The sequence below is a fragment of the Maylandia zebra genome, linkage group LG15, assembly GCF_041146795.1.
Source record: "Maylandia zebra isolate NMK-2024a linkage group LG15, Mzebra_GT3a, whole genome shotgun sequence".
Lineage (NCBI taxonomy): Eukaryota > Metazoa > Chordata > Actinopteri > Cichliformes > Cichlidae > Maylandia > Maylandia zebra.
In genome coordinates this window covers 18,884,614-18,911,708 of record NC_135181.1, presented here as the reverse complement: position 1 = coordinate 18,911,708, position 27,095 = coordinate 18,884,614, and the positions used below count along the sequence as shown (strand labels likewise).

The 27,095-nt window shown below is 38.6% G+C and overlaps 1 protein-coding gene across 11 annotated transcripts in view; it reads right to left on the bottom strand.

Moving 5' to 3' along the window:
• Window positions 1-27,095, bottom strand: part of LOC101476133 (DNA (cytosine-5)-methyltransferase 3A) — a 100,904-nt gene that overhangs the window by 22,917 nt on the left and 50,892 nt on the right. For 10 of the 11 annotated variants that reach the window (XM_076874053.1, XM_004550603.3, XM_004550605.3 and 7 more), the window contains one exon: window positions 7,481-7,684. In XM_076874053.1, the coding sequence (XP_076730168.1) occupies window positions 7,481-7,684 (204 nt within the window). Of the gene's footprint in view, window positions 1-7,480; window positions 7,685-20,410; window positions 20,546-27,095 lie in introns of those variants that run through there. The other variant, XM_004550608.4, reaches the window with a different exon arrangement.

Genomic DNA, 27,095 nt, shown 5'->3' with positions numbered 1-27,095 from the left:
TTTTGCTTTAGGGACTAAAAATGTAAACTTTCCTCTAGTTTTAAAAGAATGATGAGTATCTTAGCAACAGACTCATCAAATTAAAGGCTTTTTAAAACCCTTTTAATATCAAACAGAATATAATTTTTTTTTGGGGTGGGGGGGGGGTGCGGAAAGAATTACAACATACAAACAATTTTATCAGTGTTTCACAGAACATGAGCTGCAGCCATATATAGATTACTAAACAGGGCTTCCTGACTCCTTGGGCCCCTGGGTAAGAGCTTCTGTGTGATGTTGTGTTAATATTAATGGAAAGATATACTGTATTGATCCCACGAGGGAAATTGTTTTCTGTTCCTTTTTCAAAGTCTTAGAGTTCAACTAACTAACTACAAAAAAGGGCAAAAATATCCTACAGAGATGGAAAACAACCTCAAAAAACAACCCCCCCCCATCCTCCCACCCACAAAAACATCTAATCACAAGTCCTCTGGAAAATGGGGGGCGGGGGGTGTCTTTTACTTGTCCACGCTCAGAGATGGAGTCTCTCGCAAGTATGCAAGTGACCAACTCATCTTGGCCTCACCAAATGTGAAAACAAAGAGAATACCTGCACTCTGTGAAAAGTGTGCTTCTTAATATTGATCACAGGGCCAGATGAAGATGTGTCATCACTGTAATCCTTTAGTGCTTCAAACATTACCTGCAGCTGTCACTGAGCTTCCATTTGTTCTGAGCTTACGGTAGTTGTCATGTTCTAAACTTTCTTTATATACTACACTTTCAAGTATATTTAAGTTGCTGTGATTTTATCGAAGGAATCAAGAGTCTAGGGGTTAGTGCATTAATCTAACAACTGAGCGGTCCCTGGTTTGCGACTGGGAGGGATCATAACCCTAACCTCATTCAGCAGTGTTACAATCTAGTGTGCAATTAATGCTGGTCGCAGGCCTGAGAAATGGTAGGTTTCTTCTGGTGTAAAAATCTCAGTCAAATGAAATATGTGGATCAATCTCCGGCAGGAAATAAAAGAGCAGCTGAATGTTGTATAGGCAAAGTTTTATGTCGCTGGCACTAAAATTTATTTCATTTCTCAACAAGAATTTCTGTGTTTTTTTTAAATATAGAAACACATTCCACTGAAGCAATTTTACAGTAATATTGTAATTAGGTGAACAAGAACCTTCAAGCTGTTGAACTCTTATCTCTGAGTAAAGTCAGCAAAAACAATCACAAGCTGAGAAAACTTGAAGCACTGAATCATGCTTCTTCTGTAGTCTTTTTTTCAGTGTAGCAATGACTGATAAAATAGCCACAAAATGACTACAACTTGGCCTCTGTGTATAAAGTGTGGCCCGATTTTGCATTCATTGGATCCATATAAGACCAACAAGATTGGCTGTTGGATTATAACCTATTAAAAAATGACTAGCTAGTTCTTGCTAAAACTGTCTACAGAAGTAAATAGAATTTATTCAAGATGTTTAAAAAAATCAGTATTCATTGTTTTAACATAAATGGGATCATTTCATGTACAACAGTATATAAATAACAAGAGACAGTTATCAAGTACATTGAAACTAAACAGGTCAAGGACATCAACATCAACTCAAAGAAAACAATGCTCAACCCACACTTGTCTCTGTCAGTCAAAACGGATTTGAATTGATTAAAAGGAATTAGCTTAGTATCTAATTTTTCAAGCTTCTGCAGATTGTTCCACTTCTGTAGAGCACAGTACATAAAAGCCAGTTTCCAGATTGCAGTATTAGCAGAATATTATCTTCAAGGACCAAATAGAGCCTAGTGTAAAATTGATCTACAGTTAAACAAAGAAATGTAAGATTCCCAGGAAGCTTGCCAAGAACTACTTAAATAAAACACTTTTCTCTTCTCACTGTCACCAAACTTCCTCATATTGATCTTGAAGTTGTGTTTTAAAGCCATGCCCAGTTAGGAACCTGAAATAAAAATATTATACTGCATCAATAGAGTTTAAAAATAGAAGCAGAAGAATGTGTCTAAATTAGTAACAGCTAAAATACTCACTGGACAGTTTTCTTGACTGGGATTCTTTCTATAAAATAAGACTTAGTTCATGACATTGGTTTTTGAACCATAGTCTTACATCAAGCCAGAAATGTGTGTGCACATATGTATTTAGTTGTCACTCTTTAAATTGGTGTGCAAATAGAAATATTCAGTTGGTCATCACTATATATATTAGGGGTGCAACGATATTCGTATCGATATTGAACCGTTCGATACAGTGCTTTCGGTTCGGTACGCATATGTATCGAACAATACAAAATTGGTAATTTATTTTATCAACTTTCCTTCTGACGATGCTGTCTGTGTTGAGCGCTCAGTGAATCTGCGTTCGACTACTCCGCCTAGGCTGCACTGTCGAGCGCAGATCCACTGAGCGCTCAACACAGACAGCATCATCAGAAGGAAGAGCGCAGGGCAAGCTAGCGAGACAGAAGTTAAGCTCTCCTTGCAACATGGCAAATTGAACCTCCCCCACCCTCATTCAGATCTGGCGTTTGGAATTATTTTGGTTTTCATGTGACGTATGACCCTGAAGGTAAGCGAGTCATGGACTAAAGTAAAACAGTATGTTGGATGTGCCACGCAATGCTCAATTACATGGGTGGGAACTAGTGTGTTAGCGCAGTTAGCTCGTTAACACGTTGGCCGTCCAGCCCCATGCACGGGGCGATCAGGGGTAACTCGTTAACGGAGATTTGCCGTGTTGTGGCGTTAACGTCATTTCAACGAGATTAACGCTAACAGCACTAGTGGGAACACAACGAATATGACTGCACATTTACGCCGACATCATCCTAGTGCAAAGACAAGTGGAAGCAGACAAAAACAACAAGCACGCATGCTACAAACTTTACCCGAGTCATTTAGACAGCCGTTAGCACATGATTCTCCTTATGGGGACCTGATATGTTTAATATGCTGCTGAGAATATAGCCCAGAAGAAGCGTATAGTATAGCTTTTATTTTGGAAAGAGCCATTTCTCTGTAATAAACTCTCTTTTCCAAAGATGAGTGATTCCTCAATCAGATACAGGGCTCGCAATATCGCTAGCCCGACGTCCCGGGGCTAGCGATTTTTCCAGTCGGGCTACCAAAATCTATTTCTTCCCTGCCCGTCGGGCTATCGTAGGAAGGAAAAATATATGTCAATGCTTTTGCATTCTTTCGGAAATGTAGCTGGGTAATTATGTCATTGTCATCGGTGAGCCACTGTCAATATGTGACATATTGAAATCGCGTTTGAATTTGCGCTTGTTTTTTGCTTTCACTTTGCAATCGCGCGAACTGTGTATAGAGAGCGACAGCACTGATTGGTGAGTGATGATAATTTGCGCACCAATTCCTCTGCGTGTGTAAAAGCAGCAGGATATATATTTCAGTTCTGCTGAGCCAAATAAGACAGGTCAGGGTGAAGAAGTGACAGCCAAAGAAAAGCTTAACACAAAACGGAAAAGTTATGACAACTCAGACTATAAGGCAAAAAGAAAGTGCAGCTTTATGGTTTCATGGACAAAAGAATTTCTGTGGCTGCAATATGATGAGCTATATAACCAGGGGTGCACATAAGTGGTCCGCAGGTGCGCATTCGCTGTCAAAATAAAAAACACGCACAAGGGTTAGGGTTAAATTTAAAAACTGTACTTTTGAGTTAAAATATATATTTATAATTTTAATAAATGACAAATTAAAAAGGCATGAACATTTTTTTGTATCGAAAAAATATCGAACCGTGACACCAAAGTATCGAACCGAACCGAACCGTGAATTTTGTGTATCGTTGCACCCCTAATATATATATATATAGATATATATATAGAAATATATATATATATCCATAGGTCCCTCATCCTATTCATGTAGCCCCTTCCGCCGAAGAAGGAACACGAGAAGCTGGAGAAATACCAAGGGCTCAGAGAAGAGCTTGAGAGGATGTGGAGGGTGAAGGTAACGGTGGTCCCCGTGGTAATCGGAGCACTAGGTGCGGTGACTCCCAAGATAGGCGAGTGGCTCCAGCAGATCCCGGGAACAACATCGGAGATCTCTGTCCAGAAGAGCGCAGTCCTGGGAACAGCTAAGATACTGCGCAGGACCCTCAAGCTCCCAGGCCTCTGGTAGAGGACCCGCGCTTGAAGGATAAACCGCCCGCAGGGGCGTGCTGGGTGTTTTTATATATATATATACATATATATATATATATATATATATGTATGTGTTGATGGCCCGAATCTTGTTCTTACCATTCAGCTGACTCCTCAGGACTTGCCTGACCCTCTGCAGGTACTTGGTGGTTGCAGCCTTTCTAGCGGCCTCTTCATGGTTCCCATTTGCCTGCGGGATCCCCAGGTACTTGTAACTGTCCTCTATGTCTGCAATGTTGCCTTCTGGTAGTTCAATCCCCTCAGTTCTGACTACCTTCCCTCTCTTTGTTACCATCCGACTACACTTCTCCAGTCCGAACGACATTCCAATGTCATTGCTGTATAGCCTGGTAGTGTGGATCAGTGAATCGATGTCTCGTTCACTCTTGGCATACAGCTTGATGTCATCCATGTACAGGAGGTGGCTGACAACTGCTCCGTTCCGTAGTCGGTATCCGTAGCCAGTCTTGTTAATGATCTCACTGAGGGGGTTCAGGCCTATGCAGAACAGCAGTGGGGACAGAGCATCTCCTTGGTAGATCCCGCACTTGATGGTAACTTGTGCTATGGGCTTGGAGTTGGCCTCTAGTGTTGTACGCCACATCCCCATTGAGTTCCTGATGAAGGCTCTTAGGGTCCCATTGATCTTGTACAATTCTAGGCATTCCAGTATCCAGCTGTGGGGCATTGAGTCATAGGCCTTCTTGTAATCAATCCAGGCAGTGCACAGGTTGGTCAGTCTGGTCTTGCAGTCTCGGCTGATTGTTCTGTCTACCAGTAGCTGGTGTTTTGCACCTCTGGTATTCTTGCCAATTCCTTTCTGTGTCCCGCTCATGTATTGACCCATGTGCCTGTTCATCTTAGCCGATATGATGCCTGACAGGAGCTTCCATGTAGTACTGAGGCAGGTTATTGGTCGGTAGTTGGAGGGGACCGGTCCCTTCTTGGGGTCCTTGGGGATCAGGACCGTCCGGCCTTCGGTTAGCCATTCCGGGTGTCTTTCGTTAACTAGTAGCTGGTTCATTTGTGCTGCCAGATATATAAGGATATATATATATATATATATATATATATATATATATATATATATATATATATATATATATATATATACATATGTATGAGTCATATACATATGCAGGAGTCCTTCTTTGCACAGCTGATCAGGAAGGCTAGCTCTGTGGTCGGCATGAAGCTGGACACTCTGGTGACAGTGGCAGAGAAAAGGACACTAAAAAAGCTGCTGGACATTATGAACAATGCTGGGCATCCTCTGCACACGGCCATTAACAACCAGGAGAGTCTGTTCAGTGACAGGTTGCTTCTGCCCAAGACAAGAACTAACAGACTTAAAAACTCCTTTGTCCCACACGCCATCAAACTGTTTAACTCCTCTCTGGAGGGGAGAGGGAGGGGAGACAGGAGGACAAAGGAGGGGGGAACAACTAAGCTGTAGTGCCTCTTCACCTCACTGTACAATACCTTGTGCAATACTTTTTGTAAATAGTCAATGGTGCAATAGACCTCAATACTTGAAATGTGCAATTCACTTGTATTTTTATTTTTATTCCTATTTATTCTATTTATCCCCTTCGTATATTTTATTTATATTTGTCTCTGTATTTATATATGTGTGTGTATGTGTGTGTGTGTGTGTATATATATATATATATATATATATATATATATATACATATATATAATATTCTGTAACTGTAACTTCTGTCGGTGCTGTGCTTTTTGGAAATCGAATTTCCCAGAGGAACCCACCCGAGGGATTAATATGCATATACATGTACACATTTAAACTAACATGCATGTTATGGCGTGCCTGTCATCAGAGGGCACTGTTGTGTGTAAAATAGCATTGACCGTGTACAGGTGAATTTTACTGTTTCTGACCTTTACTCCTAAGCTAATTGTTAAATGTGAATAAAAGTGGTCCTAGAATAAAACCCTGTGGCACACCTTTGTTAACACCACCAGATATCATCCATAAGCCACACTTTGTTTTCAACAACTGAGAAAACCAGTTCTCAGCTTGACTTTTCATCCAATCGAAAGAACCTGATGATTGACAACATTTAATATAAAATATATGTGCTTTGATATAATTAACACTGTTTAAATTGTGGCTTTCAGAGAATGGATACTCTGAAGCAGAGCCATTCAAAATAAACACTATTATTTCACATCACCAGTAAACTGATGACAGAAAATGACAGAGAGGGAGGAGGAGAAGCAACAAATGTTCCCAGCCAGACCGGAGATGAGTCACAGTGACACTCCCGGAGCTTTCAACTATATCAACATCACATATTGTACATGGTCGTCCTAAATGAATTTAGCATCCCAAGTTTTCATGAAAATGGAGATGTTCAATACTGTTTTATCATTTTAAGTAATTCCGATCATGCTGGTTTAAAAGGTGAGAGAATAAAATTAAAGTTTGAAATTAAAGTTTTGGTGAGATTTATTCTGTGAGCTCCGGCTCTTAAATTGAAGAACAAACTCAGATGTTTTAAACTGACCACTCAATCACTTTCTACCCACTGTAAATTATTCACTACACAGTGAACTAATCAGTGAACAGATGCAGACAGCTGTTGATACATGCATGTGTCACTGCCACAGAATTATACCCCTAATTATCTCTGCCTCTAAAACAAAGGAAGAACACTGACACTTTAGTGTTACTATGCTCTGTAATTGAAAAAAATCTCACTACAGCATTTAAATATACATTTGTAACACATATCATATGTGATTTTCAGACCTACTGTCTGAAGTTTAACTCAATTTTAAAGCCCTCCAAAAAAAGGCGTCAGAAATTCACAGAGTGTGAAGGTGGGGCCAGGCTTGTTGTATGGAGGGAAAAAGAGGTTTAAGTCATAGAAAAAAAGCTGTAGGAATGAGTGTGACTGGGTGAAAGCATCTTTAGTACATGGTTGAATGTAGTAAAGGTTCTTTAAGTGCTCAGTAATAAGCATGTTATAGTTTTATGCCCAAAAGGCTGCTAGTGTTCACTGTCATCAAACAAGCACAAGGCTTTTTATTACAATGGACCAACTCTGCATGCACCCTTCATCTGGACCTCAAAGAAGCATAAAAGGAGTGACACACTAGTGGTGTCTGGTCTGCAACAGAGTATTATTAGATCCACCTTTTGGGCTTTTCTAAAATACACTGCAGTGCATCTGGTGAAGTCTGAAGTAAGAAATACAAGTTGGTTCAGCGAGCGTGAATCTGAGCCTCGAGCCCGGAGGATGTATGGGGTTGGACCAAAAATGACAGCCAGAATCTCTCACCTGGTATTCAATCTCACTGGGCGTGGCCTGTTCTCCCCTGGCGACCGGCTCGGGTGTCACAGCGACCGTCGGAGAGGCAGGGTCTGTGTGTTGTTGTGAAGGGGGAGGGGCAGGGCTGGCGGGCTCCTCCTCTTTCTGAAAGTCAGCTTCTGAGAGGTCATCCATCATGTTTATCTCTGCCTCCCGGTAGGCCCGTCGCTCTGCCTGCGAGAGAGGAAGGATACTTTTATTCCATCAACGTTGTTTGATGCACAGGTGTTGAGTTCACAGGATGACACAGGGGAAAAGTCCTTCCCACAAGAATTAAACACAAATGCCTTTAATGCTTTAATAAAAACACAAAAGAAGCATGTTCCCAAAATATCAATTATGAGATAATAAAAACACAGATTTCTCCTCTGGTAGATGCGAGTACATGCTGGCAGGTTGATAAACATGATTGAAACAAGAGAAGGTGGTCAGATAATATGTTTTTTTCTCCAACTGTTGCAAAAACAAGCAATTTATTTTAGTTTTGAAATGCTAATTTTCTAGATACTCTTCAGAAAAGTTGCCTAGTCACTTATATGCATGGTTCCTAAACATCACGAAAAGATGAATATATGAGGGTTTTTTTTATAATTGTGTGGAAAGTTTTAAACAAAGCAGCCTGATATCAGTCAGAGGGAACTGAACTGACTTGTCCCACTCTGACTCACACGGAGGAGAACAGTAGATTAAATCATATCTATACTTGTCTTGAAAATCTGAGGTTAATTAACATTTGGAAGTGATACAGACTGACTGAAGGCTTTAGTGTGTTATATTCCAGTACACGTCAAACTGTGGAGCCTGCTTTTGACTTTTCTACTAAAAACTAATGCAGAAACTGGTGCGCTAAAAGGCATTAAAGTCTCTGATGCTCAAAATTTCCTGGCTAGGAGATCCGGTCTGGTGTTAAAGGTGTCACCTCATATTCAAACTAAATCTATGCCCAAAATCTTTTAATTTTCTACCTCACCAAGGCTCTTTGTCAAAGGATGGTTTGGCAAAGCTATGAGGTAATGTCAGCATTATCTTACAAGAAGGAAAATGTATAAAATGTTGTATTTGAAGTAATTGGAAGTTTTAATCAAGTTAAAAACATTAGAAATTAACAAGTGGACACATTGACAACAAATTGTTTTTCAGCTCAAGTTAATATTTATTAGGCCCTGGAAAAATAACTGTAAAAATGTTCCAATTTTTGACCTTATGTGAGTGTAAGAACAAATTAAAATTCCTATTACTAATTTCTGCTCCATGTCAAAATTTCCAACACCAGACTCACGATTTATGTCCGACTTTTTATCAGATTTTCCTTTGGGCAAACCTCCCACATGTACGCATATCCTCCTCCACCAGTACTGATATCATTAGATAATAGATTACTCATTCAAATGTTTCATCAAATAAGACTTCACGTTTACAATAGGTTGTGTGGGTTTGCCATTTTGCTCTTGCTATTTTACTGCGAGTAGAAATATGAGAAGAATGAGAAAAAAATGCAAACAAAAGGTCCCTGGCTCAATGGTTTCTTTGGCAAGTGAACAAGCAAAAAATGTACTACTGAATACTGAAGCAGCATTTAAACAAATGTTTTGCTATTTCAACTTTCTACCACAAATCAAGAAGTCAGCAGATCTCAGAGCTGGGCCAAATCAGCCAGGGGCTCAGCAAATGTCCCTCCACATACTGGTGTGGTAAATTTAACTTTTTAAGTTGCTTTAACCTGCCTACAATTTTCGCACAGCTGCAAGCCACATTGGAACCCACCTGGGTCTCACAAGAGGGCCATAAATTAGGCAGGTGGAAGCATCAGTCTTCTTTTTTACTCTATTTGTCCTGAGTGAAAAATGAATATGAATGATGTGAATAATGTCAGGTTATTTGAAATTTTAAACATTGTAAAAGTAGGTAAATAATAAACACACATAAATAGATATAGACCTATGTAGCTTTGAGTTCTGATATAGTGAATAAGAGATTCCAATCAAGATAACTATAGATAACTAATACGAGCTAAACTCAAAATATTATTTAATTATTGTACACATACAATTCAGAATAAAAGAAATGACTGACTATTATTACCTGTATTTATTTTTTACTATTTTTTTTTTAATTTGGACAACAACAACAGTGTTGCTCTGATTGTCATCATCCCAGGGTTGGGATTTTCATTGACTATATTTAAGTTTGTATTTTATGGTTCTTGTATTTGCTTGTTGTCCACCTTTTCCTCTGTCTCTGTCTTCATGTTTAGCATGTGTCATTTGGTCATGTCATGTTTTACTGTGAAGGCTAGTCTTCTGCAGTGTCTTACTCTAACTTTTCTTCCTGCTTTTCTCTCGCCTTTGTCAATTACATCCAGCAGTGTCAGGATTCAGTTCCCTATCAGTCCTCAGTGTGTATATATAGTGCTTACTCTGTTCTGTCTTCTGTCATGTTGTCTGCTTAGAGTATATGAAACTATCAGTTTACTTCCTCCTTGTGTCCTGGTGCCCTTTTCCTCGTATCCTGTGTTCATTCAGTTTGGTTAACTGTTGATTGGTGAGGGGTTTTTTTTGTTCCTATTCAACTCTCCACACAGCTACACTGTGACATGAATAGCACAGGTTTAAGAATTTAAACAATAACACCCAAACTCAAAAGAAAAAAGTGACTCTAGAAACTTTTGAAGATAGTTAAAAAGATGACAGCTGACTGGCAACTTCATCAGCTATTATGTACGTTAAAATCTTCCCTGCATATTACTGTCATTGATCATGTCTGGCATGCCCGCGCCTGTCGAGGACATCGTCTCCTCCTCATGTGTGTTTCCCCATCTATGATAAACTTTGTTTTATTTCTGCTGGTCCGTAGCCAAACACTGTCCTTCGAGGAGGTCTCATAACTGATGCTTTTTGTGGTTCTTTCTAGCTAAAGTGGCGGCTGCTCTAGATCAGGGCCCTGCTGCCTCGAGCTGCAGGAACAATCCTTTAATTGTTCCTCTAAACAGGAAGTGAGTGGGGAAAGAGGGTGCGGTGGGGAGGGAGTTCAGTGGGTTCAACTTAGGAAGGAGAGAGAGAAAGAGAGGAAGAGAAAACAAAGAGCGAAAGAGTAAATAGGATTATATCATAAAACTGGAGAATACAGCACAGACAGAATGCGCAGCTCTTTGAGTGGAAGTCAGGAAGACACAGAGCTCAGATTTTCAACTTAGAGTTGACTTCATTGTACAGCAGTTGTGACCAATTACAACATCATACTATAAAAATACACGATTAAAATTACAAGTCTTGTATTCATACTTTCCCTAAAGTACAAAAGTACACCAACCCCCCCAAATGTGAATGAGTTTCATTATTAGTTTAATAGAGAGTGGGTTAAGGAGTTTGAGCTGTACTTTAATATTTTAGAAGTCAATGATCAGCTTTGTGTATAAAATCCTTGGAAAAAACAAACATTTGAATTCACTCAGACTGGCCTTTAGGCTCCGATCAATACCTGTGGTTGCAAAAAGACTTGAGGTCTATGTCAAATCAGCCCTCAGCTCCCTTTATTTATGACCTTAATAAAACCTTTCCTGATGACTTTATGGTCTCAGTCACTAGTTTCCTGTGTTACTGAATAAAACCTGATTTTAATTTTGTAAACAGCACCCATTAGAGTTTAAAAGAAAGATAAATCAGGGTCTGGTTTACCCTTTGATTGACAATTTGCTACTGTATGAGAGTGGAGCGTTGCTCGATTTCTAGTTCAATCCATCCCTTCCTTTTTCAAAGCATTTTGTGGTGGCTGACATACTCATCTCTGGACTTAACAGGAAAAGTTTGACGTCACAGTGGCTACAATCATCTTTATAATTTCTAAACACTCCACGCTTAGACTGGACTAGCTTTGCATCATCAAGTTCTTTATTCATCGTCTACTGGGCCTTGATGTTGCCCGTCATGTCATCCTCCAATGCAAGATGTTTTTATCTCCACTCCCCTTAGAGATTAAAGGGTTAGATATTAGAAAATGGAGACCCCAGAGGACAAACATGTGAAATAAAAGCAAAGAGATGGAAAGAGATACAGCAAGGAGACACTTTAAAGTGGACATAGCTACATATTTTTATTCTTGTACTCCACTTAAGTAGCTTTGCATGATTCATAAAACAACGTAATCCAGTTTTATTTTTCCAACTGAACCTTAAGGAAGCCCCTCAGTTCATTATTGTCTATTTCTGATGTCATATATAGCCAAGAACTAAAAAAAAAAGTACAAACTCAATGTTTATAGCAGTCTGATGCCTGAACTTTTGGATTACATGAACAGATACTGACATTGTTATTTAAAAGTTTGAACAGGAGCACACTGGCCTCCAAATTTTAGTGAAAAGTAAGAATAAGTAAATATCAGAAGGGCACTTAGAAAGCGCAGACCTCCACCAAGGCCATTTTTAAATAAAGTAATCCAGGTCGGCACCAAAATAGTAAAGGTTCTTTTTTTTATACCTCTCCTCAAATTTCATGGAAACTGGTAATTTTGCACATTTCATAACATTACAACCTAAAACTCATAATTGTACATAAGGATGGGATTTGAGTAAGCATAGTGCCCACCTGTGATTATCAGTAATAGCTACCTGCAGAAAATCAAACTTCGGTGCTGAAAGATGACACAGTAATGTGGCCCTGAGTTGAGCTCTCAGCTTAAAAAAACAAAAAAAAACAAAAAAAACTAACCATGTGCTCACTCCTACAGGTGAGGTCCTATTGACCTAAAATCTTTCTAACACTAAAGAGAACCATTTGTTTGTTACTGGAGCTGATGTAGAAACCTGCTGCATTCTGCTAAATAGAAAAAAGAAAAGGAGAAAAATGGTGAGGGCTACTGATGGCATAAATTCACGTGGAGGAGACAGTTTGTGACGGTGTTCTCCTGAGTATGACCCCGAGGTGAGAAGGTCACTTTTTCTCACTCCTGTTGGCCTCTGACCTCATAAAATCCTAATCAGCCTGTTACATGGATCATAGACAAACCACACACACACTCGCTCACTCACATACACAAAGAAAGTGAGGAAATCTCCATATGTCTTCACTGGTCCCTAAAACATCTGGGAGACTTAAATAAAAAAACTGTTTTTTTCCTTCCTGCAGCTAAATGGCAGCTATTTTTATTTTTTTATTAGTGCAAATGTTTTGTGCACTAAAAGTAAAGCAAGCACACACAAAAAATACACTTATTTTGCAGTTGACCTCTCTTGAAAATACTAAATCAAGTGGATATTTGGTGTGAACACAGCTGGCTTTGTTATGAGTTTAGAAGCTATAACTAACTAAATACTTTGTGGTTTACATTAAACAGCTGTTCATACTGACCCTCCTATAATAATCCAAATTCTTTACAATCTCAGAAAAAGGCTTCCCAGGCCCTTTCATCAATATATATAAATTTTTGTCTAAGGAAATAATCTAGGCGGTAGTATCCAGTGCAGACCGACTGATTTCATATGAATTGAGCCCTTTGGCATTTAAAAGCCTGATGTTCTTTGTGTTTTGTCATTTTTACGAGAATTATAGAACCAAGAAGAAACAGGTTTCAGCCTTGTGATAATTTTCTCACATCACTCTGATCTTTTCTTGAAAGTGTTCTAATCTTTCTGTCGAACACAGAACAAACTGAGAAAATCCTCTGGATAAACTGCACAAATGTCTGGTGTATTTTTATTTAACAGTGTAATGGTGCACAGATTACATATGTACACATTAACCAGTTATTACTGTGTTAGTCTGGACAAGCTGACAGTCCTTTGCTTAGATTTCAGATTCCAAATCTTTACTCCAAGGATTTTGCTTATATATGGGAACTTTCTGATGGGCAGATGTTGTTTCATGGATTTGTTCTCTTAATGTCTTCAGACAGGCCACACTTCAGAAGCCAAGTTCACACAATTTTCATCAATTAATTCTTGTTTGGTTATTTTCCCTAACAAAAATATTAGATCTAGTTTCTTGCCATAATTTTCACCTGGTTTTCTGCCCCACAGTTTGAGATCCACTGATGTAATCCCAGACCAGAGTGGCTGGACTGTGGCGGCCACACCATCTGTTGCAGGATGAGTTGTTCTTCGTGTGGCTGAAGATAGATCTTTATGACTCTGGCTGTGAGTTTGGTGTCGTTGTCAGGCTGCAGAACGAATCTGGAGCCGATCAGATGCCTCCCTGCTGGTATTTTGTGACCATAAAATAAGTTCCTATACCTTCTGCAGTCTGTATGTGTGCATGCTGGATGAACCGTAGTTTGACATTTTTAACATACACACATGTCGCCCTTATTTACATTCCTTCCATCTTTGTTTAGGCATTCTTGTCATTTTACCCTAGCAATGTAATTCACCACAATATTTTGCCACAGTAACAATGACCTTCAGGGTCAGACCTTAAAATGTTATGCAGATACAGCAGGAATTAGTCCAATTACGGGTTTGGAATTCAAAAGTTTTTAGGCTTGATGCCTGAAAAAAGGTCAGCTGTTAACACCAGCTGTAGAAGTTTTGTTTTGTTCTACAACATTAAATATGCAAATATACCAATCTTGAATTTTGGCCCTTTTATGTGTCCCGCAGAAAGTGATTGTGAATAAGTGGCTAAATGAGCTGGTTTTAAAGTAGTGAAGTAGGCCACGAAGTGCTGTACAGAAGAACCAAAGTGTTAAAAAGAAAAGCAGCAAGTCTAGAGGGCAGGAAAAACAAAGCTGGGCTCCAGTCTAATATCTTAGTTTAGAAAGATTCCCAAGTCATTGAAGAGACCCTGAAGTATCTGCTTGTCAGGCATAATAAGAGCTCTAAATACTTTAAAAAAAGCTGCTTCAGGTCGTCATTTATAACCTCATTTGGCAGAGGATACACTGGACCATCATTCACGGAAGTATAGAAGAAAACAATATGCTGTAATCCACAGCCACGCTCTATCAGACTGTTCATGAAAACAACCGACATAACTGACAAGCGCCACAGATAATGTGTTAAATAATTAGTTCTTCACTTCATGTCATGACCTGCTGTCATGTTTTTAACCTCAAATGAGAGTTTGTTAAACCCACAGCTGAAGATTAAGCTGCTGAGATAAAATCTACTCTAAGTTATTGCTTTGCGTGAAGAACGTAGGTTTATATATAAAAATATCTGAGGTATAAGTGAACTGAACATGAAATATTTAGACAATAAGATTGGTGGGCTGATTAAGGTCCAGAGGGAACACTGGGACTGTAGTTTGATGTGCTTCATAGAGACGTTGCCACACTCACGTGAATACACACACTCTGACTGTACTTGTCTTCAGGACTTTTCGGTTAATCTGAGCGATAAGAAGAAATGTGTGAGGACTGTGTGTGGATAGCTGTGATTTAAATATGGTGTAGAATAGGGCTGTGTCATATTGTACTGTCTGTGATAACAAGGGTATAATGTTTTACATGATAGAACAGTGCCATGTCGAGATATAAATTATACAATAATGCTTAAGTTGCCTAGCAACAACGACACAAGCCCAAACATGTCTAAGAGCAGGAGCAGCGTGCTGATGACCACTGAGTACCTAAAAAAGGACAACCACCTCTATCCTCTAAGCAAAATTATTGGAAAAACATGCTTAAAAGCTGTTACCATTAAAGGTGGAAACAACAAACTTGTTTCACCAAGTCTACAAAAGAGGCGATACTAACAGCTGGTGACGTGTAACACAAAAGTAAATAAATGACTCAATCAAACATCGCTGGAGTATTTGTTAGTTGCACTCTATGTGGCAGGAAGAGCAAATGCTGGATGGTTATTACTCATGCGGTTATGTGGTGGTACAGGAGGGCTTTAAGCGACTGGCTAAAAAGCTCGACATCCCAGGTGGAAAATATTGCTTTAATTTCTGTTTTATTATGCGACAATATTTGTGCAGGCTCCTAAAGAATTACAAGGTTAAGTTACTTTAGTTAAATGTTAAACCGAAGTGTCATGATTATGTTATAGTTAAAATTCTCAGGACATCATTGTAAGCTCCATATTGTTATATACCTATACCTTAAAGCTAAGAATAAATATTCAGAGAAATCATCACAAACATTTCATCATCACTAACGACACAGCACAGCAAAACATTACAATCCAATGCAATCTCCAGCTTCTACATCATGCGTATCAGAATCTCAATGGAGGTTTTCTGTGTTGTTTACAGGAGCAGTTTTGACTATGAGGTGATAACCTCTTAATATTACCACCTTACGATTGTGACAGCCATGCGCACTGTAACTGTGATATAAAATGTTCATCCTGTTTCTTCTCTAAATTCTAAATTGTAATTTGATCTCAACCTGGGCTCATCTAAACTTTTTGCTGTTGCTGTGAAAGAAACTCAATCATTACGTGTAGCATCTGGACCGGATCATCTCATTAGAGGACTTGGAGCTGGCTCGTGCTGCTGAGTGAACTCGGCCAAAGCCAGTCCTGCTTACTGGATGAAACTGTGTTTGTTGCCTGGCAACCTTAGCTGATTGAACACTCCACCAGGAAGTTTTTTTCATGGATGAGGATGACTCACTGGTGACAGGCAGATATGCATTCATCACCTGCTTGGGTTTCTGTGAGCGCAGGGCTCTGGGCTGAAATAACCTGCAGGGTCAGCTTCATGCAACCAGCACTACATAAAAAAACACAAAGGGATTTGTCACCTTTATTCAAACTGTGGATGCAGTGAAGGCAAAAAATTATTATTAATCTGATAATATTACTGGTAGCTTTACAGGGAATTTATAGCACAAAAAGGTTTTACATGCAGTTATTTCAGCACAAACTACTATTTGGACCGTTATTTGGTGTACTCCATATGGCCAACACTAAGTTTCGCAATAAGCAATACATTGAAATATATTCCAATATAGTGCACATATACTTGTATACTTAGATATTTATTTTTTACTATATTACCTTATTTATATTATATGTATATATATGTTTATATTTTACTTTGTCTTACAGCTAGGACTGCTACAAATAAAGAAACATACGTAGACAGATGTTAACTAAGCAATGAATTATGAGTAAGCACAGCTGTTTGTGGGCTTTATAGGACAGAATACACTTGCAGTATAGGGCATGCACTAAAAACTGAATTAAGATCATTAGAGCAACAGCATTTTTCACAGTTTAAACATATGTATATGACACAATTTATCACATTCTTTAGTGTTAGCTAGCAAGACTTTGAAGTAAATGTATTTTAAAGAACACATGCTTTGTCTCTTCAAATCATGATGGCAATGAAGAAAACAGAGCTTTAAAACAAATGGTAACCGTTGTATTTTAACCCAAACCATCATCTGTTTCTAAAATATGTAAACCAAATCATCTTTAACAATAATCAACGATAACCAGTAGGCCTTACTTCCTACAAGCCAACAAACAGTTGTGCTTAGTGTGGCCACAAAAGTTTATATGTTAGTTTACTCTGTCAACAAGTACTATACAATGGTGCCGGTTAACATGCCTGTTATCTGCTTTCTTGCACAGATCCCTTATTTTTTGTAAAAATCTAAAAGAAGAAACTTAAATCAAGGAGGAGTATTGAATAGAAATATTAATATTAGGAATACAAATATAATAAATAAATGCAGATATTGTGTTATTAGGTAAGAATTTCTGTATCTGGTGTTGGAGAAAGTGCTGCTGCCAGTCTGGTAAGAAAATTTCCCCCCTTTAAAAATTTAAAACATTATGTAAATGGACACAAATTGGGTGCAGGAAAAATTTAAAATGTGTGTCTAGAGACATGGATCAATAGAACGGAGGTTATGATTATTTCAGGAACTCCTTTGAGACTTTGTTGGATATAAACATGTTTTGAAGGACACGTTCCACCTACGGACTCAAATTATATGCAGTCCAATTCTTTTCATTTATGTTGTTTTTACTGCATTGCTGCATTTCTTTTGCTGTTATATAGATTGTTTTTATGCATTGTAGTATGACTATATTTTTTTTCTATATTATGCAGGAGAGGAACCTGGTTTGTGAACCAGTTTAAATGGAGTAAGGCCAGTTAAATGAAACGTATGCACTGAAATCTTTGAAAATACATGAAACAACAGACTCTGTCTATGGAGCTTCCCATCAGCCTTTAAATACTTCACATCACCTGGAGCAATTACAATCAGGTGCCACATAAGGACAGGTCTTTTGTTTTCTGCCCACACAGCTGCCAGCTCACTCAAAGGCAGCAAATGCTCTTTTAATAATCTGACTCAACATTACGACTGAGGGCAAGTTTAAGTTCTCACATATTGTTTTACTACATATAACATCAAGTAATTTATGCTGCAATCAATAAAAGTGTGATGACTGTGAGGTTTGAAATGACCTTCCAACCTATAAAACACACAGTAATTAGGCCAGTTGGCAGCATTTAAGCTGGAAGACTTTCACTTTGCTGGGGCTCATTCAAGCCTCTACTCTATGTTAGGCTGCAGAAGATTTTCTGGGTTCACCCGCATGTTTGGTCACAAATCTGTGTACTTTTTTTTTTTTACATCAACAACTCCTGTGAATCTTTCTGTCAAAGAGGAACTTCTCAGATTCAACCAGAAGGTATCATGATAACAAGTTAAAATTTGTTTTAAAACAAAGAAACGTTTCTTTGTTTCTTTGTTTCATTGTTAAAGGAGGAAAATAACCTGAAATGACTGAATCTACTTGAAACTAAAGAAAATTCTGTAATACCTTTGGTTTGAAACGCTATAAATATATATATATTTGTATATATCTGTCTGCTAGACATCTTCACGAGAAAATGATATGTGTGTATTGTCATGTGAAGGACAAATAACAGCAGGAGATGGCAGAAAGACACAAGGACAGCGGTTTTAATGTCGTAAGTTACGACTTTGAACTTTCACAAACCCCTTGGCCTGGTCAACGTTTTCACTTTCAGTGCCACCCCCTCAACCTCTGACCTCTCACCCTATGACCTAACCAATGAGCCGTTACTTAAACCACACCCACTTTAAGAGCGTGACTGACCCTGACCTGCAGACGAACCTTACATTGCTCAACACTGCATGCACACACAGTGCAATTAAAAGAGCAGTTAAGACCCCTCCTCCCACGTTGTCAATAGGCAGCACTGCTCTTTCATTAGCATTGATCGCGGCCGAGGGACATGTTAAAGAAAGGCAATCAGTGTTTTTTCCAGGAAGCTCTCCTGAGAAATCCTAATGACATGGACTAAACAACATGTGTCTGATTGCTGTTTAAGGACAATAACAAAGTGTTCGGACTGACTGTAGTATAATAATTTGGTGATCTGGTATAGTTTTCCAATATTAAGTAGACATTTGGCCACTGGAAAATGACCGAGCAACAAAAGGTAACTGTTTAAAAATACACCCAAACCTGATGGTAATCCTGGTAACTTGCTGACATTTTCCATTTGTTTACATATTTGGTAATATGTGAACTAATGGACAAATGACCTTGTGACTGGGAATGTTAATCTTCTACCAAAAAAAACCCCTCTGGATTGGGTAGCCTTTAGTGTGCTGTGAATGAAGAGCTTCATATTTCAACCTAATTTGAGTGTCGTTCCAGCAACAAGAAAAGCAGGAAAGGCTTACAGCCATACAATCCTCTCCATTGATGAGATACTGTTACCTGGCAGATCTCACCTGACTATGAAACTGCTTTTCTGTCAGTTTGAGCCTGTGAAAATGGGGGAGTATATAATTTCTAAACAGGAAATAATTGAGGCAAAATTTTATTATTGTTCAAAAACATAAGAATTTGAGTGTAACACCTAAATCCAGTTCTTTCTTCTTAGAAACATTCACATAGTCTTCTTAATGTCATTGAGTGAATACGATCAAACTCCAACCTAAATTATGTTAATTATATCATACAATACTTTGATGATTTGGTGGTGTTCCCAATAGAGTACTGGATTAAACTTTTCAAACTTTTCAAAATACAAGGACACAAATAAACAGAAAACAAAATTAGTATCTGGCTGTTTTTTGGACACAACCTAAATACACCAAACTTTACAGCGTCATATTTTGGTGTTCGTTTCCAAAGTATCACACACTGTTCCACCCTCAGGGAACTACAGTTGTACAAGACCTCTACAAAGAGCTAGCATTATGAAAAGGAGTCCAAGCTTTGTGGTCGTTTTCAAAATCTCTGAAGCAGAAATGAAGTTTTCTGCGATGTCCAAACAATAACCAAGAAAGGTTGGCATAGGAGGTTGTCAAGCAGAGGCAAGATTGTCAAAGAAGATTTTTCTAAAAAAAAAAGAAAAATAATTGTTTGAATTTAACTTGTGTACCTTAGTTCTCTTTGCATTAATGGCTTCCAAACTTTAGATAATTACATAGGTGGCACACGAGAAAATTGGAAAGGTCTCAAGAGGGAAAAAGCAAAGTATTTTTGTTTTTCCTCTTGCATGGAAAGGAAAGGCTGTTTTATCACAAGCCAAATGAAAGCAGTATATGTATGACTCAATGATAAGTCTTAAAATATTATGTGCATGTTGCTTTAAGCAGACCAAACAAGAAGTGGGAACTGAAGGGTTAATTCAGTAGAAGGGACTGAGAAGCTCTAAAGCTCTTTCCCTCCAAAACCAACAAGTAAACAAAAATGACCCCCACTAAGTCAGTTCAAACAGTCTGTGAGATGTTCTACTCCCTCCACTTGGTCTAAATCCAGCAGAAAGCATGAAAAAAGCTAAGTTAAACATCATTTTAGTTTAGCCTGCCAAGCAAAGTCGTGTTGAAATAACTTGGCGATAGTTTGTCTCACATTTTGTTTTAAAAGAAAGAAAAGCTTGAACTTAGGGTCACATATCTTCACACACTTGCAACACGTGCACACAAGAAAGAGAAAAAAATTAAATCACTTACAGGCCAGGTATGGTAGCTCTGCAACTGCAACCCTTCCTCCCTGGCTCTCTTCCTCTCTGTCATTTTCTTCGTCTGTCTCTCCTTCTCTCTAACCTTCTCTACCTCCTCCTCTTTCTCTTCTGTGTGTCTCCTGGGCTACACTCACCCTCAAGCCTTCTTTACCATCTCCCTCTGATTGGCTGCCAGTGAAGTGTGTGATTTACTGGCTCCTTCACCTAACAGATGTTTAGGTGAACAACACACACACACACAGATTGGTGGTGTGGAGTTATGTCTGGCGGCCCCAGGGCTATAAGTGAGATAATGACACACAGACACACACACACACACACTCAGCTTAGTGTGTGTGTGTGTGTGTGTGTGTGTGTGTGTGTGTGTGTGCGTGTGTGTGTGTGTGTGTGTGTGTGCGCGTGCGTGCATGTGTACGCAGGCTAAGGTCAAAGGTTAGGTAAGCCGCAGAGCTGACAAGGCTGTGGGATGTGTTAGGGTCAGCACCTCGCATATGCACACACAAATGTACACATTAATGCAGCCATACATTGACACAGAGGGAGTTAGACGAAGGTAAATAAAGCAAAGCTAACATAACTTCTATAAAATGAATTCTGGGAATTCGTGGGACCTCATATGTTTGCATACACTACTCTACAGAGCTAAGGCCAAAGACATAAAAGATGGACATAGCCACCGCGATGTCACTGTGATGGTTGGTGATGTCACAAAATGATGCCTTGAGCTAAACATTTGCATCATTGTCATCTTGGTGTTTTGAAACCTAAAGTGGCAAGAGAGGTGTGGATGCAACTGTAAAGCCTACAATCTTTTATCCCCCTTCTGGAGATGGACAACAGCCATAATTTACAGTTGCCTCAAGGCACTTTATATTTTAAGGTAAAAAACTTGAGAAAATGGCAATAATCAGATGACCCTCTATAAGCAGACACTTTGGCGACAGTGGGAAGGAAAAACTCCCCTTTAACAGGAAGAAACCTCAAACAGAACCAGGCTCAGGAAGAGGCAGTTATCTGGCATGACCGGATGGGGGTGCGGGGAGGAAGACAGGACAAAAAACATTAATGGCACATTATATTGACTAACCATCAAAACTACTAACTGTAACCACAAACTCATCAGGTATATGTTTTCTCATAACCTAGACCCAGGATGTCAAACATAAGGCCTAGGGACCAGAATCGGCACAGCAGAGACTCCAATCTGGCCCGCTAGATGGCTTTGGAAAATGTAAAGAAGGCCATATATTTTTGGACTTTTAACCTTGTTTTAATAAGTTATAGAGCTTTTCCTATTGATAAAGACTCCATGGTTATTTATACTACACCAAATTACTTAACAGATCTGTGCGGTATGTGGCCCTTGATGTAAAATCAATTTAACATCTCTGACCTAGACAATTTGTGTTTTTCGGCAACCACAGGAGTCTCCCCCTACAGGCCATTAGAAAGACTACAAGTTTAAGGTAGCAATGATATGTGAAATAATAGTTAGCAACACAAAGTCAGTGAACTGACTGCCATTGACAGCAAAGATTGCTTTTTAGCTGACATACAGGGGTGGTAAATTCAGGGGTAACTTGCCTGGAATGTCCATGAGTTAGTTACCAATGGTTAAGCGATAAAGTGAGAAGTGACAGACAAATCTTGGACGAGGATTAAGTGATTAATTGATTCACTTCTTGTTGTTTTTATCAATCCTCCACACTACTGTATATGTGTACTGTTTATCATGTAAGTTGTGGAATGTGACCTTGCCCCCCCACGTCACGGAAAATTTACACAGCTGTGAATATACTCAAAAAGCGTTTACACATAGGGAGTCTAAAATATGCTGAATGCAAGCTGTAATGCAAACATCTGGTGCAGCAATTGAGGGGTATATTGATAGAAAAAGAAATTTAAACTAATATTTTTTGTTTTATTACTTTTTCTAGCAAAATTGAAGGAATGCCATCAGCCACAATGTTAGATTTTATGCTTCTGTTAAGTTTCTGTTGTTCAAACAAATTGAGCATTTAGATGAGTCCGTGTTGGGCACTGGGAAATAATAAAGTCACAGACTAAATAGGTATTGATTTAGCATTGGCATATGAATCAGTAAGGCCAAAAAAAATCACTGCAAGCTGTATAAATCTTGATGGTGGAGGTCAAGTAACTGCTAGCTGAAGCAAATGATGTTTTTAAAATGCTGTGGATTGTAGTGTGTGACTTGTTTGTGACGATTGATCATATCTTGTTCAGGAAAGTGCTGCACACTACAAATAAAGGTGGGAGGCTAAAACAAGGCTGCGATTGAAGGTGTAGATTGTTAAAGATGGGAAAACGATGCATAATAAATGAAAAGATGCCACTGTAATTTTATTGGTCCAAGAAAAGAAAGCGACTCTGCAGAGTTAAAGGCTTTCCTCCAGACAACAGCGAAATGGGATATTGATGAGGGTGTTAACAGCTGGCTGCAGTTCAAATGACTGACAGAGCAAATTCACACACACGTGCATACAGGAACCTGGAACTGGTTAACCTCTGTCTCCAGCACTGATTTCACCCCCTCTCCCCTTCTGTCAAATATACACACACACGTACACTTTCACTGCTTTTCTTTCCCTTCTTTCACTCCATATCCATCTTTCTCTGCTTTACATCTCAGTTAAAACTCTTTACAGGATTCATTTTCCTGCCAATTCTCTTTTTTTTCCTTCGACAACTTGTTTTTTCATTCTGTAGCATTCCCGTTTTACCTTTTCAGGCATTTTCGTTTTCTGTTTATAATTATTACACTTTGACTCACACGTTTCCAGTCTACATTATAAACATTGCGCACTAAAGTTGGAACTAAATATTGTTGCAGATTCATGTGAGCTGTAGCTTAGAATTGCTTCTCATATTTCCTTATCTGATAATAATTACTTGACTCAATAATTAGAGAAATGTGTGGAGCATTACCATCATGTCGTGATGTTTTCAACAGCCCCATCAGTTGAGAACCGCTGGACTAAACTGCCAGTGGTGTATGAAGTGCTAATTGCACATCAGCAGGTACAACAATAAACTGCTGCTGACATATCAGTCTATCACTATTGTCAATTTAATATTTGACTTAATAGCCTCTTTTAGAACACTTTGGTACTTTCCCTGAAGTATTCTTTTAAGACAAATTTTGTCCATTTTCTTTAAAGGAAAAAAGGGATCTGACCTTTGCCCTTCTTCCTTCATTTCTGTTTTCCCTCTGCTTTTTTCTTTCCATTTACTTTTAACTTTGCCTCCTTTCTTTCATTTGTCTTTTTTGTTTTAATGTAGACACTTGCATATTTTTTTGTAACATATATATTTGTACTGTTACCATGGTGGATGGTCACATAAAACATGACATGAAAGGTTAATATAATGAGGTCAGTATATATACCAGTAATCCATGTGAGCTAAAAACTCAGCTTCAGATGCTCTAAATCAGGGGTGTCAAACTCAAATACACAGTGGGCCAAAATTCAAAACTGGAACAAAGTCGCGGGCTAACGTTAATATTTATTGAAAAAACAAATCTTCCTTTAAATATAAGAATGAATCTTTTCTTATGGACTCAAACAAGTTTTGCTGAAAAACTGAATATGGAACAAGCAAAGCTTAATACTAAACAATATATATATTAGCTGTATAATACCAGTAGGCCTGCTCCAATAGTAATTTGGTATGGCTTCGCGGGCCAAATGTAATTAGGCTGCGGGCCAAATTTGGCCCGCGGGCCAGAGTTTGACACCTATGCTCTAAATGATCAGTTTTAGGCATTTTGTTTTTAAGTCAATCCCCATAGACTCCAATGTTAAAATGCATAAATTTAAAGCACTAAGAAGTATGTTTACAGACTGATACAAAGAAGTTTTTGTCTCTGTGAATAGTTAATTTTTAATTATTCACTGATTAGGAGACTACTAAGGCTTACAGTTAGTGGCATGTGTGCTTTGAGTGACAGGTGTCAGTCAGTCAGCTTCAGCTCCACTAGTTAAGAGTCTTTCAGCATTTCTGTCACTTTTTAATGAAAAAAAATTATGTCAATAATAATTTTTTGGTGTCGTAAAGACTGTCCAGGTTTCTGCTTTTAGCATTTACGCTTTTATTTTTCTTAGTCTGGATTAATTAGCAGTTATTTGTACCTGTGCATTGTGTTTATACAGTTTATCGATGTATCTTGTTAATCATACAGTATTTGGACCCTCTGGTCCAAGTATTCTGGCTCCAAAACAAAAACACTATAGCAATAGCCAAAATGCCAATGTTGAGACTTTAAAATGAGCCTGTGCTGGAAATGAGTATTTTTATGCTATCGTCTAATTATCCATGTCTCATTAAAATTAAAAATCACCTCTTTAGAAGTGACCTGTACAACAGTTCAGCAGATATTGATAACATGATAGGCCACCTTTGGATAAATTAAAGTTTAAAGAGCTTTCCTATTAGTCCCACTAGACTCATGTAATACAAACATAGCTTTGGAGAGCTGCTAATGACTCAGTAAGTGAGAGGATAGTGTTGACAGGAAGCCAGGCATACTCTACCTCTCTTTCTCTCTCTCCATCTGTCACATGCACATGCAACAGTTTGCAGATTGAAGACAAGCTGGCATCAGTTAGACCAACTAGACTCTGTATGTGTTTACATATGCTCCAGTTAAGCAGAAAGGTTTTTTTTGAAATCATAATCGTCATTTTCACCAGTGCAGAGCTGATTTATAGTTTATGAAGTAATTTAAAGCTCTTTTTGCTCTTTTCAAGCGATCTCATGTCACGTCTCACAGGCTTCAAAGTTTGTGTCCATCAAAAACTGACTGCACAGCAGAACAAGTTCAAACACGAGGGAAATGCAACCACGTGTGGTTTCTGCTCACTCTCGCTTTCTTCCTTCCAAACGCTGTTGCTTTTTTCTCACGCGCTCGCTCATGTCCTTGTGTGTGTCAATAAGCCTTAATGACTTTCTCTCTCTCCTTTTCACGACCACACACATACACACTTCCTGTCTCTTTCACTGATTCTCTTTTTTCACTTTAAGGTCATCTTCACACACTATATGCCTTGCTCGTGGTTACAGCACAGTTAACCAGCCAAGCATTTTCCTTGAATTACTATGTGCTTACTACTATAACTATGACCTCAGTCAACTACTCTCAAAGCATTTCACAAATGCTGGGTCAAACCTGCAGGTTAAACTACCAACTGGTCACTTATGTCTCAGTTATGAAGGTACTTGGTGGGTAAGTCTAAAATTCCCTCTCTTTAAGCTCTATTTTGATCACAAGTTCCAAAGGGGATCATTTGTTTCTCTCTTTACTACATATTTCTCCAAATTCACCTCCTAGTGACTCACTTTGTCCACCTGCTTACTGTCTGCCTTGCAAGCACCAAGCTGCACCTGTTTTCAGCAGGTTTCTGTGCTCCAAACAGCTGTAGCTGCAGCTGGAAGACGAACGAGTAGAAGAGAGCTGCAACACTGAACCAAAATGATGATTTTAGAAGGAAACAGATTAAATAATGAGTGCAAGGACACATCAAAGAATAAGAACAATCTAAGAACAACTTATTGTTATGTTGTTGAGAACATCTTCCTAAAATTAAAGTTTTCTAAAGTGTTTTTGAATACCGTTGTTTTGTTTCCATAATAAGCAGGAAATCTGGATGCTGATGCACCATCTGTCGCAGCAAGCCTACTTTGGCAGTTGACTATACAGTGCTAATTATAAATAGAAATGACGACTTGGATATAAAAATATATTTGACACCACATAAAAATGTACCAAATAAATTTAGTAAGATATTTAAAGTCATACACACACCAGGCTGAGTTTTTAAAATAAACTCCTGTTTTAAATGTCCCAAGATTTCAGGGAAAGTTATAGAGGATGTGATAATGTTGTAAAAAGAGGAGAAAAATCGAGACGTATATTTAAAAGTAAAGGACAAATGGGTGGGACATCAAGAGTACAGCTGTTTACAAGTACTCAGGATCTTTAAAGAAAACACTTCTCTCTTATAATATAATATAATATAATATAATATAATATAATATAATATAATATAATATAATGTCTACGTGGATTGTATGGAAAGCTTAAACTTCAACAGATCACAAATATCCATGGACTCACCAGTCACTTTCAACTTTTTAAGCCTACAGGAAGGGTTCATTGAAAGAAAATGTGATGGGGCTGCAAGGCTACACAGGAGGAAAAAAAAGACACTGTTTCACACAAATGTTTATTACATCTAAATTGCACTACTGGTACACTTCAGACCAATGTCAACCAACTATCTTTGGTGGACAAACAGTGCATGTGAGTCTACGGGAAAGGAAAAGATGCTATTTTCACTTTCACTGTGTCAACTGTTGGGTAAATGCTGCTGCAAAAAGCTTGTAATACTGAAAGGAAACAGGTCATCTTCCACAAGCCAAGTCGTGGAGGGGAAGTCCACTCCCCTCCAGTGTAAACAAACAAACTCTGCAGAGCAGAGCAGGGTGACTGCAAACACAGTAAAGTGATGAAGGCCGAACAGAAAGCCCAAAGAGGTCAAGTTAAATAACATAATGACACACTGAATGCTGACAAGAAAAAAATCTTTCCAGATGTCAGTGTTTTGACCCAAAACAGACAAATGTCCACCCCACACTTACGACAAGTTCCAACA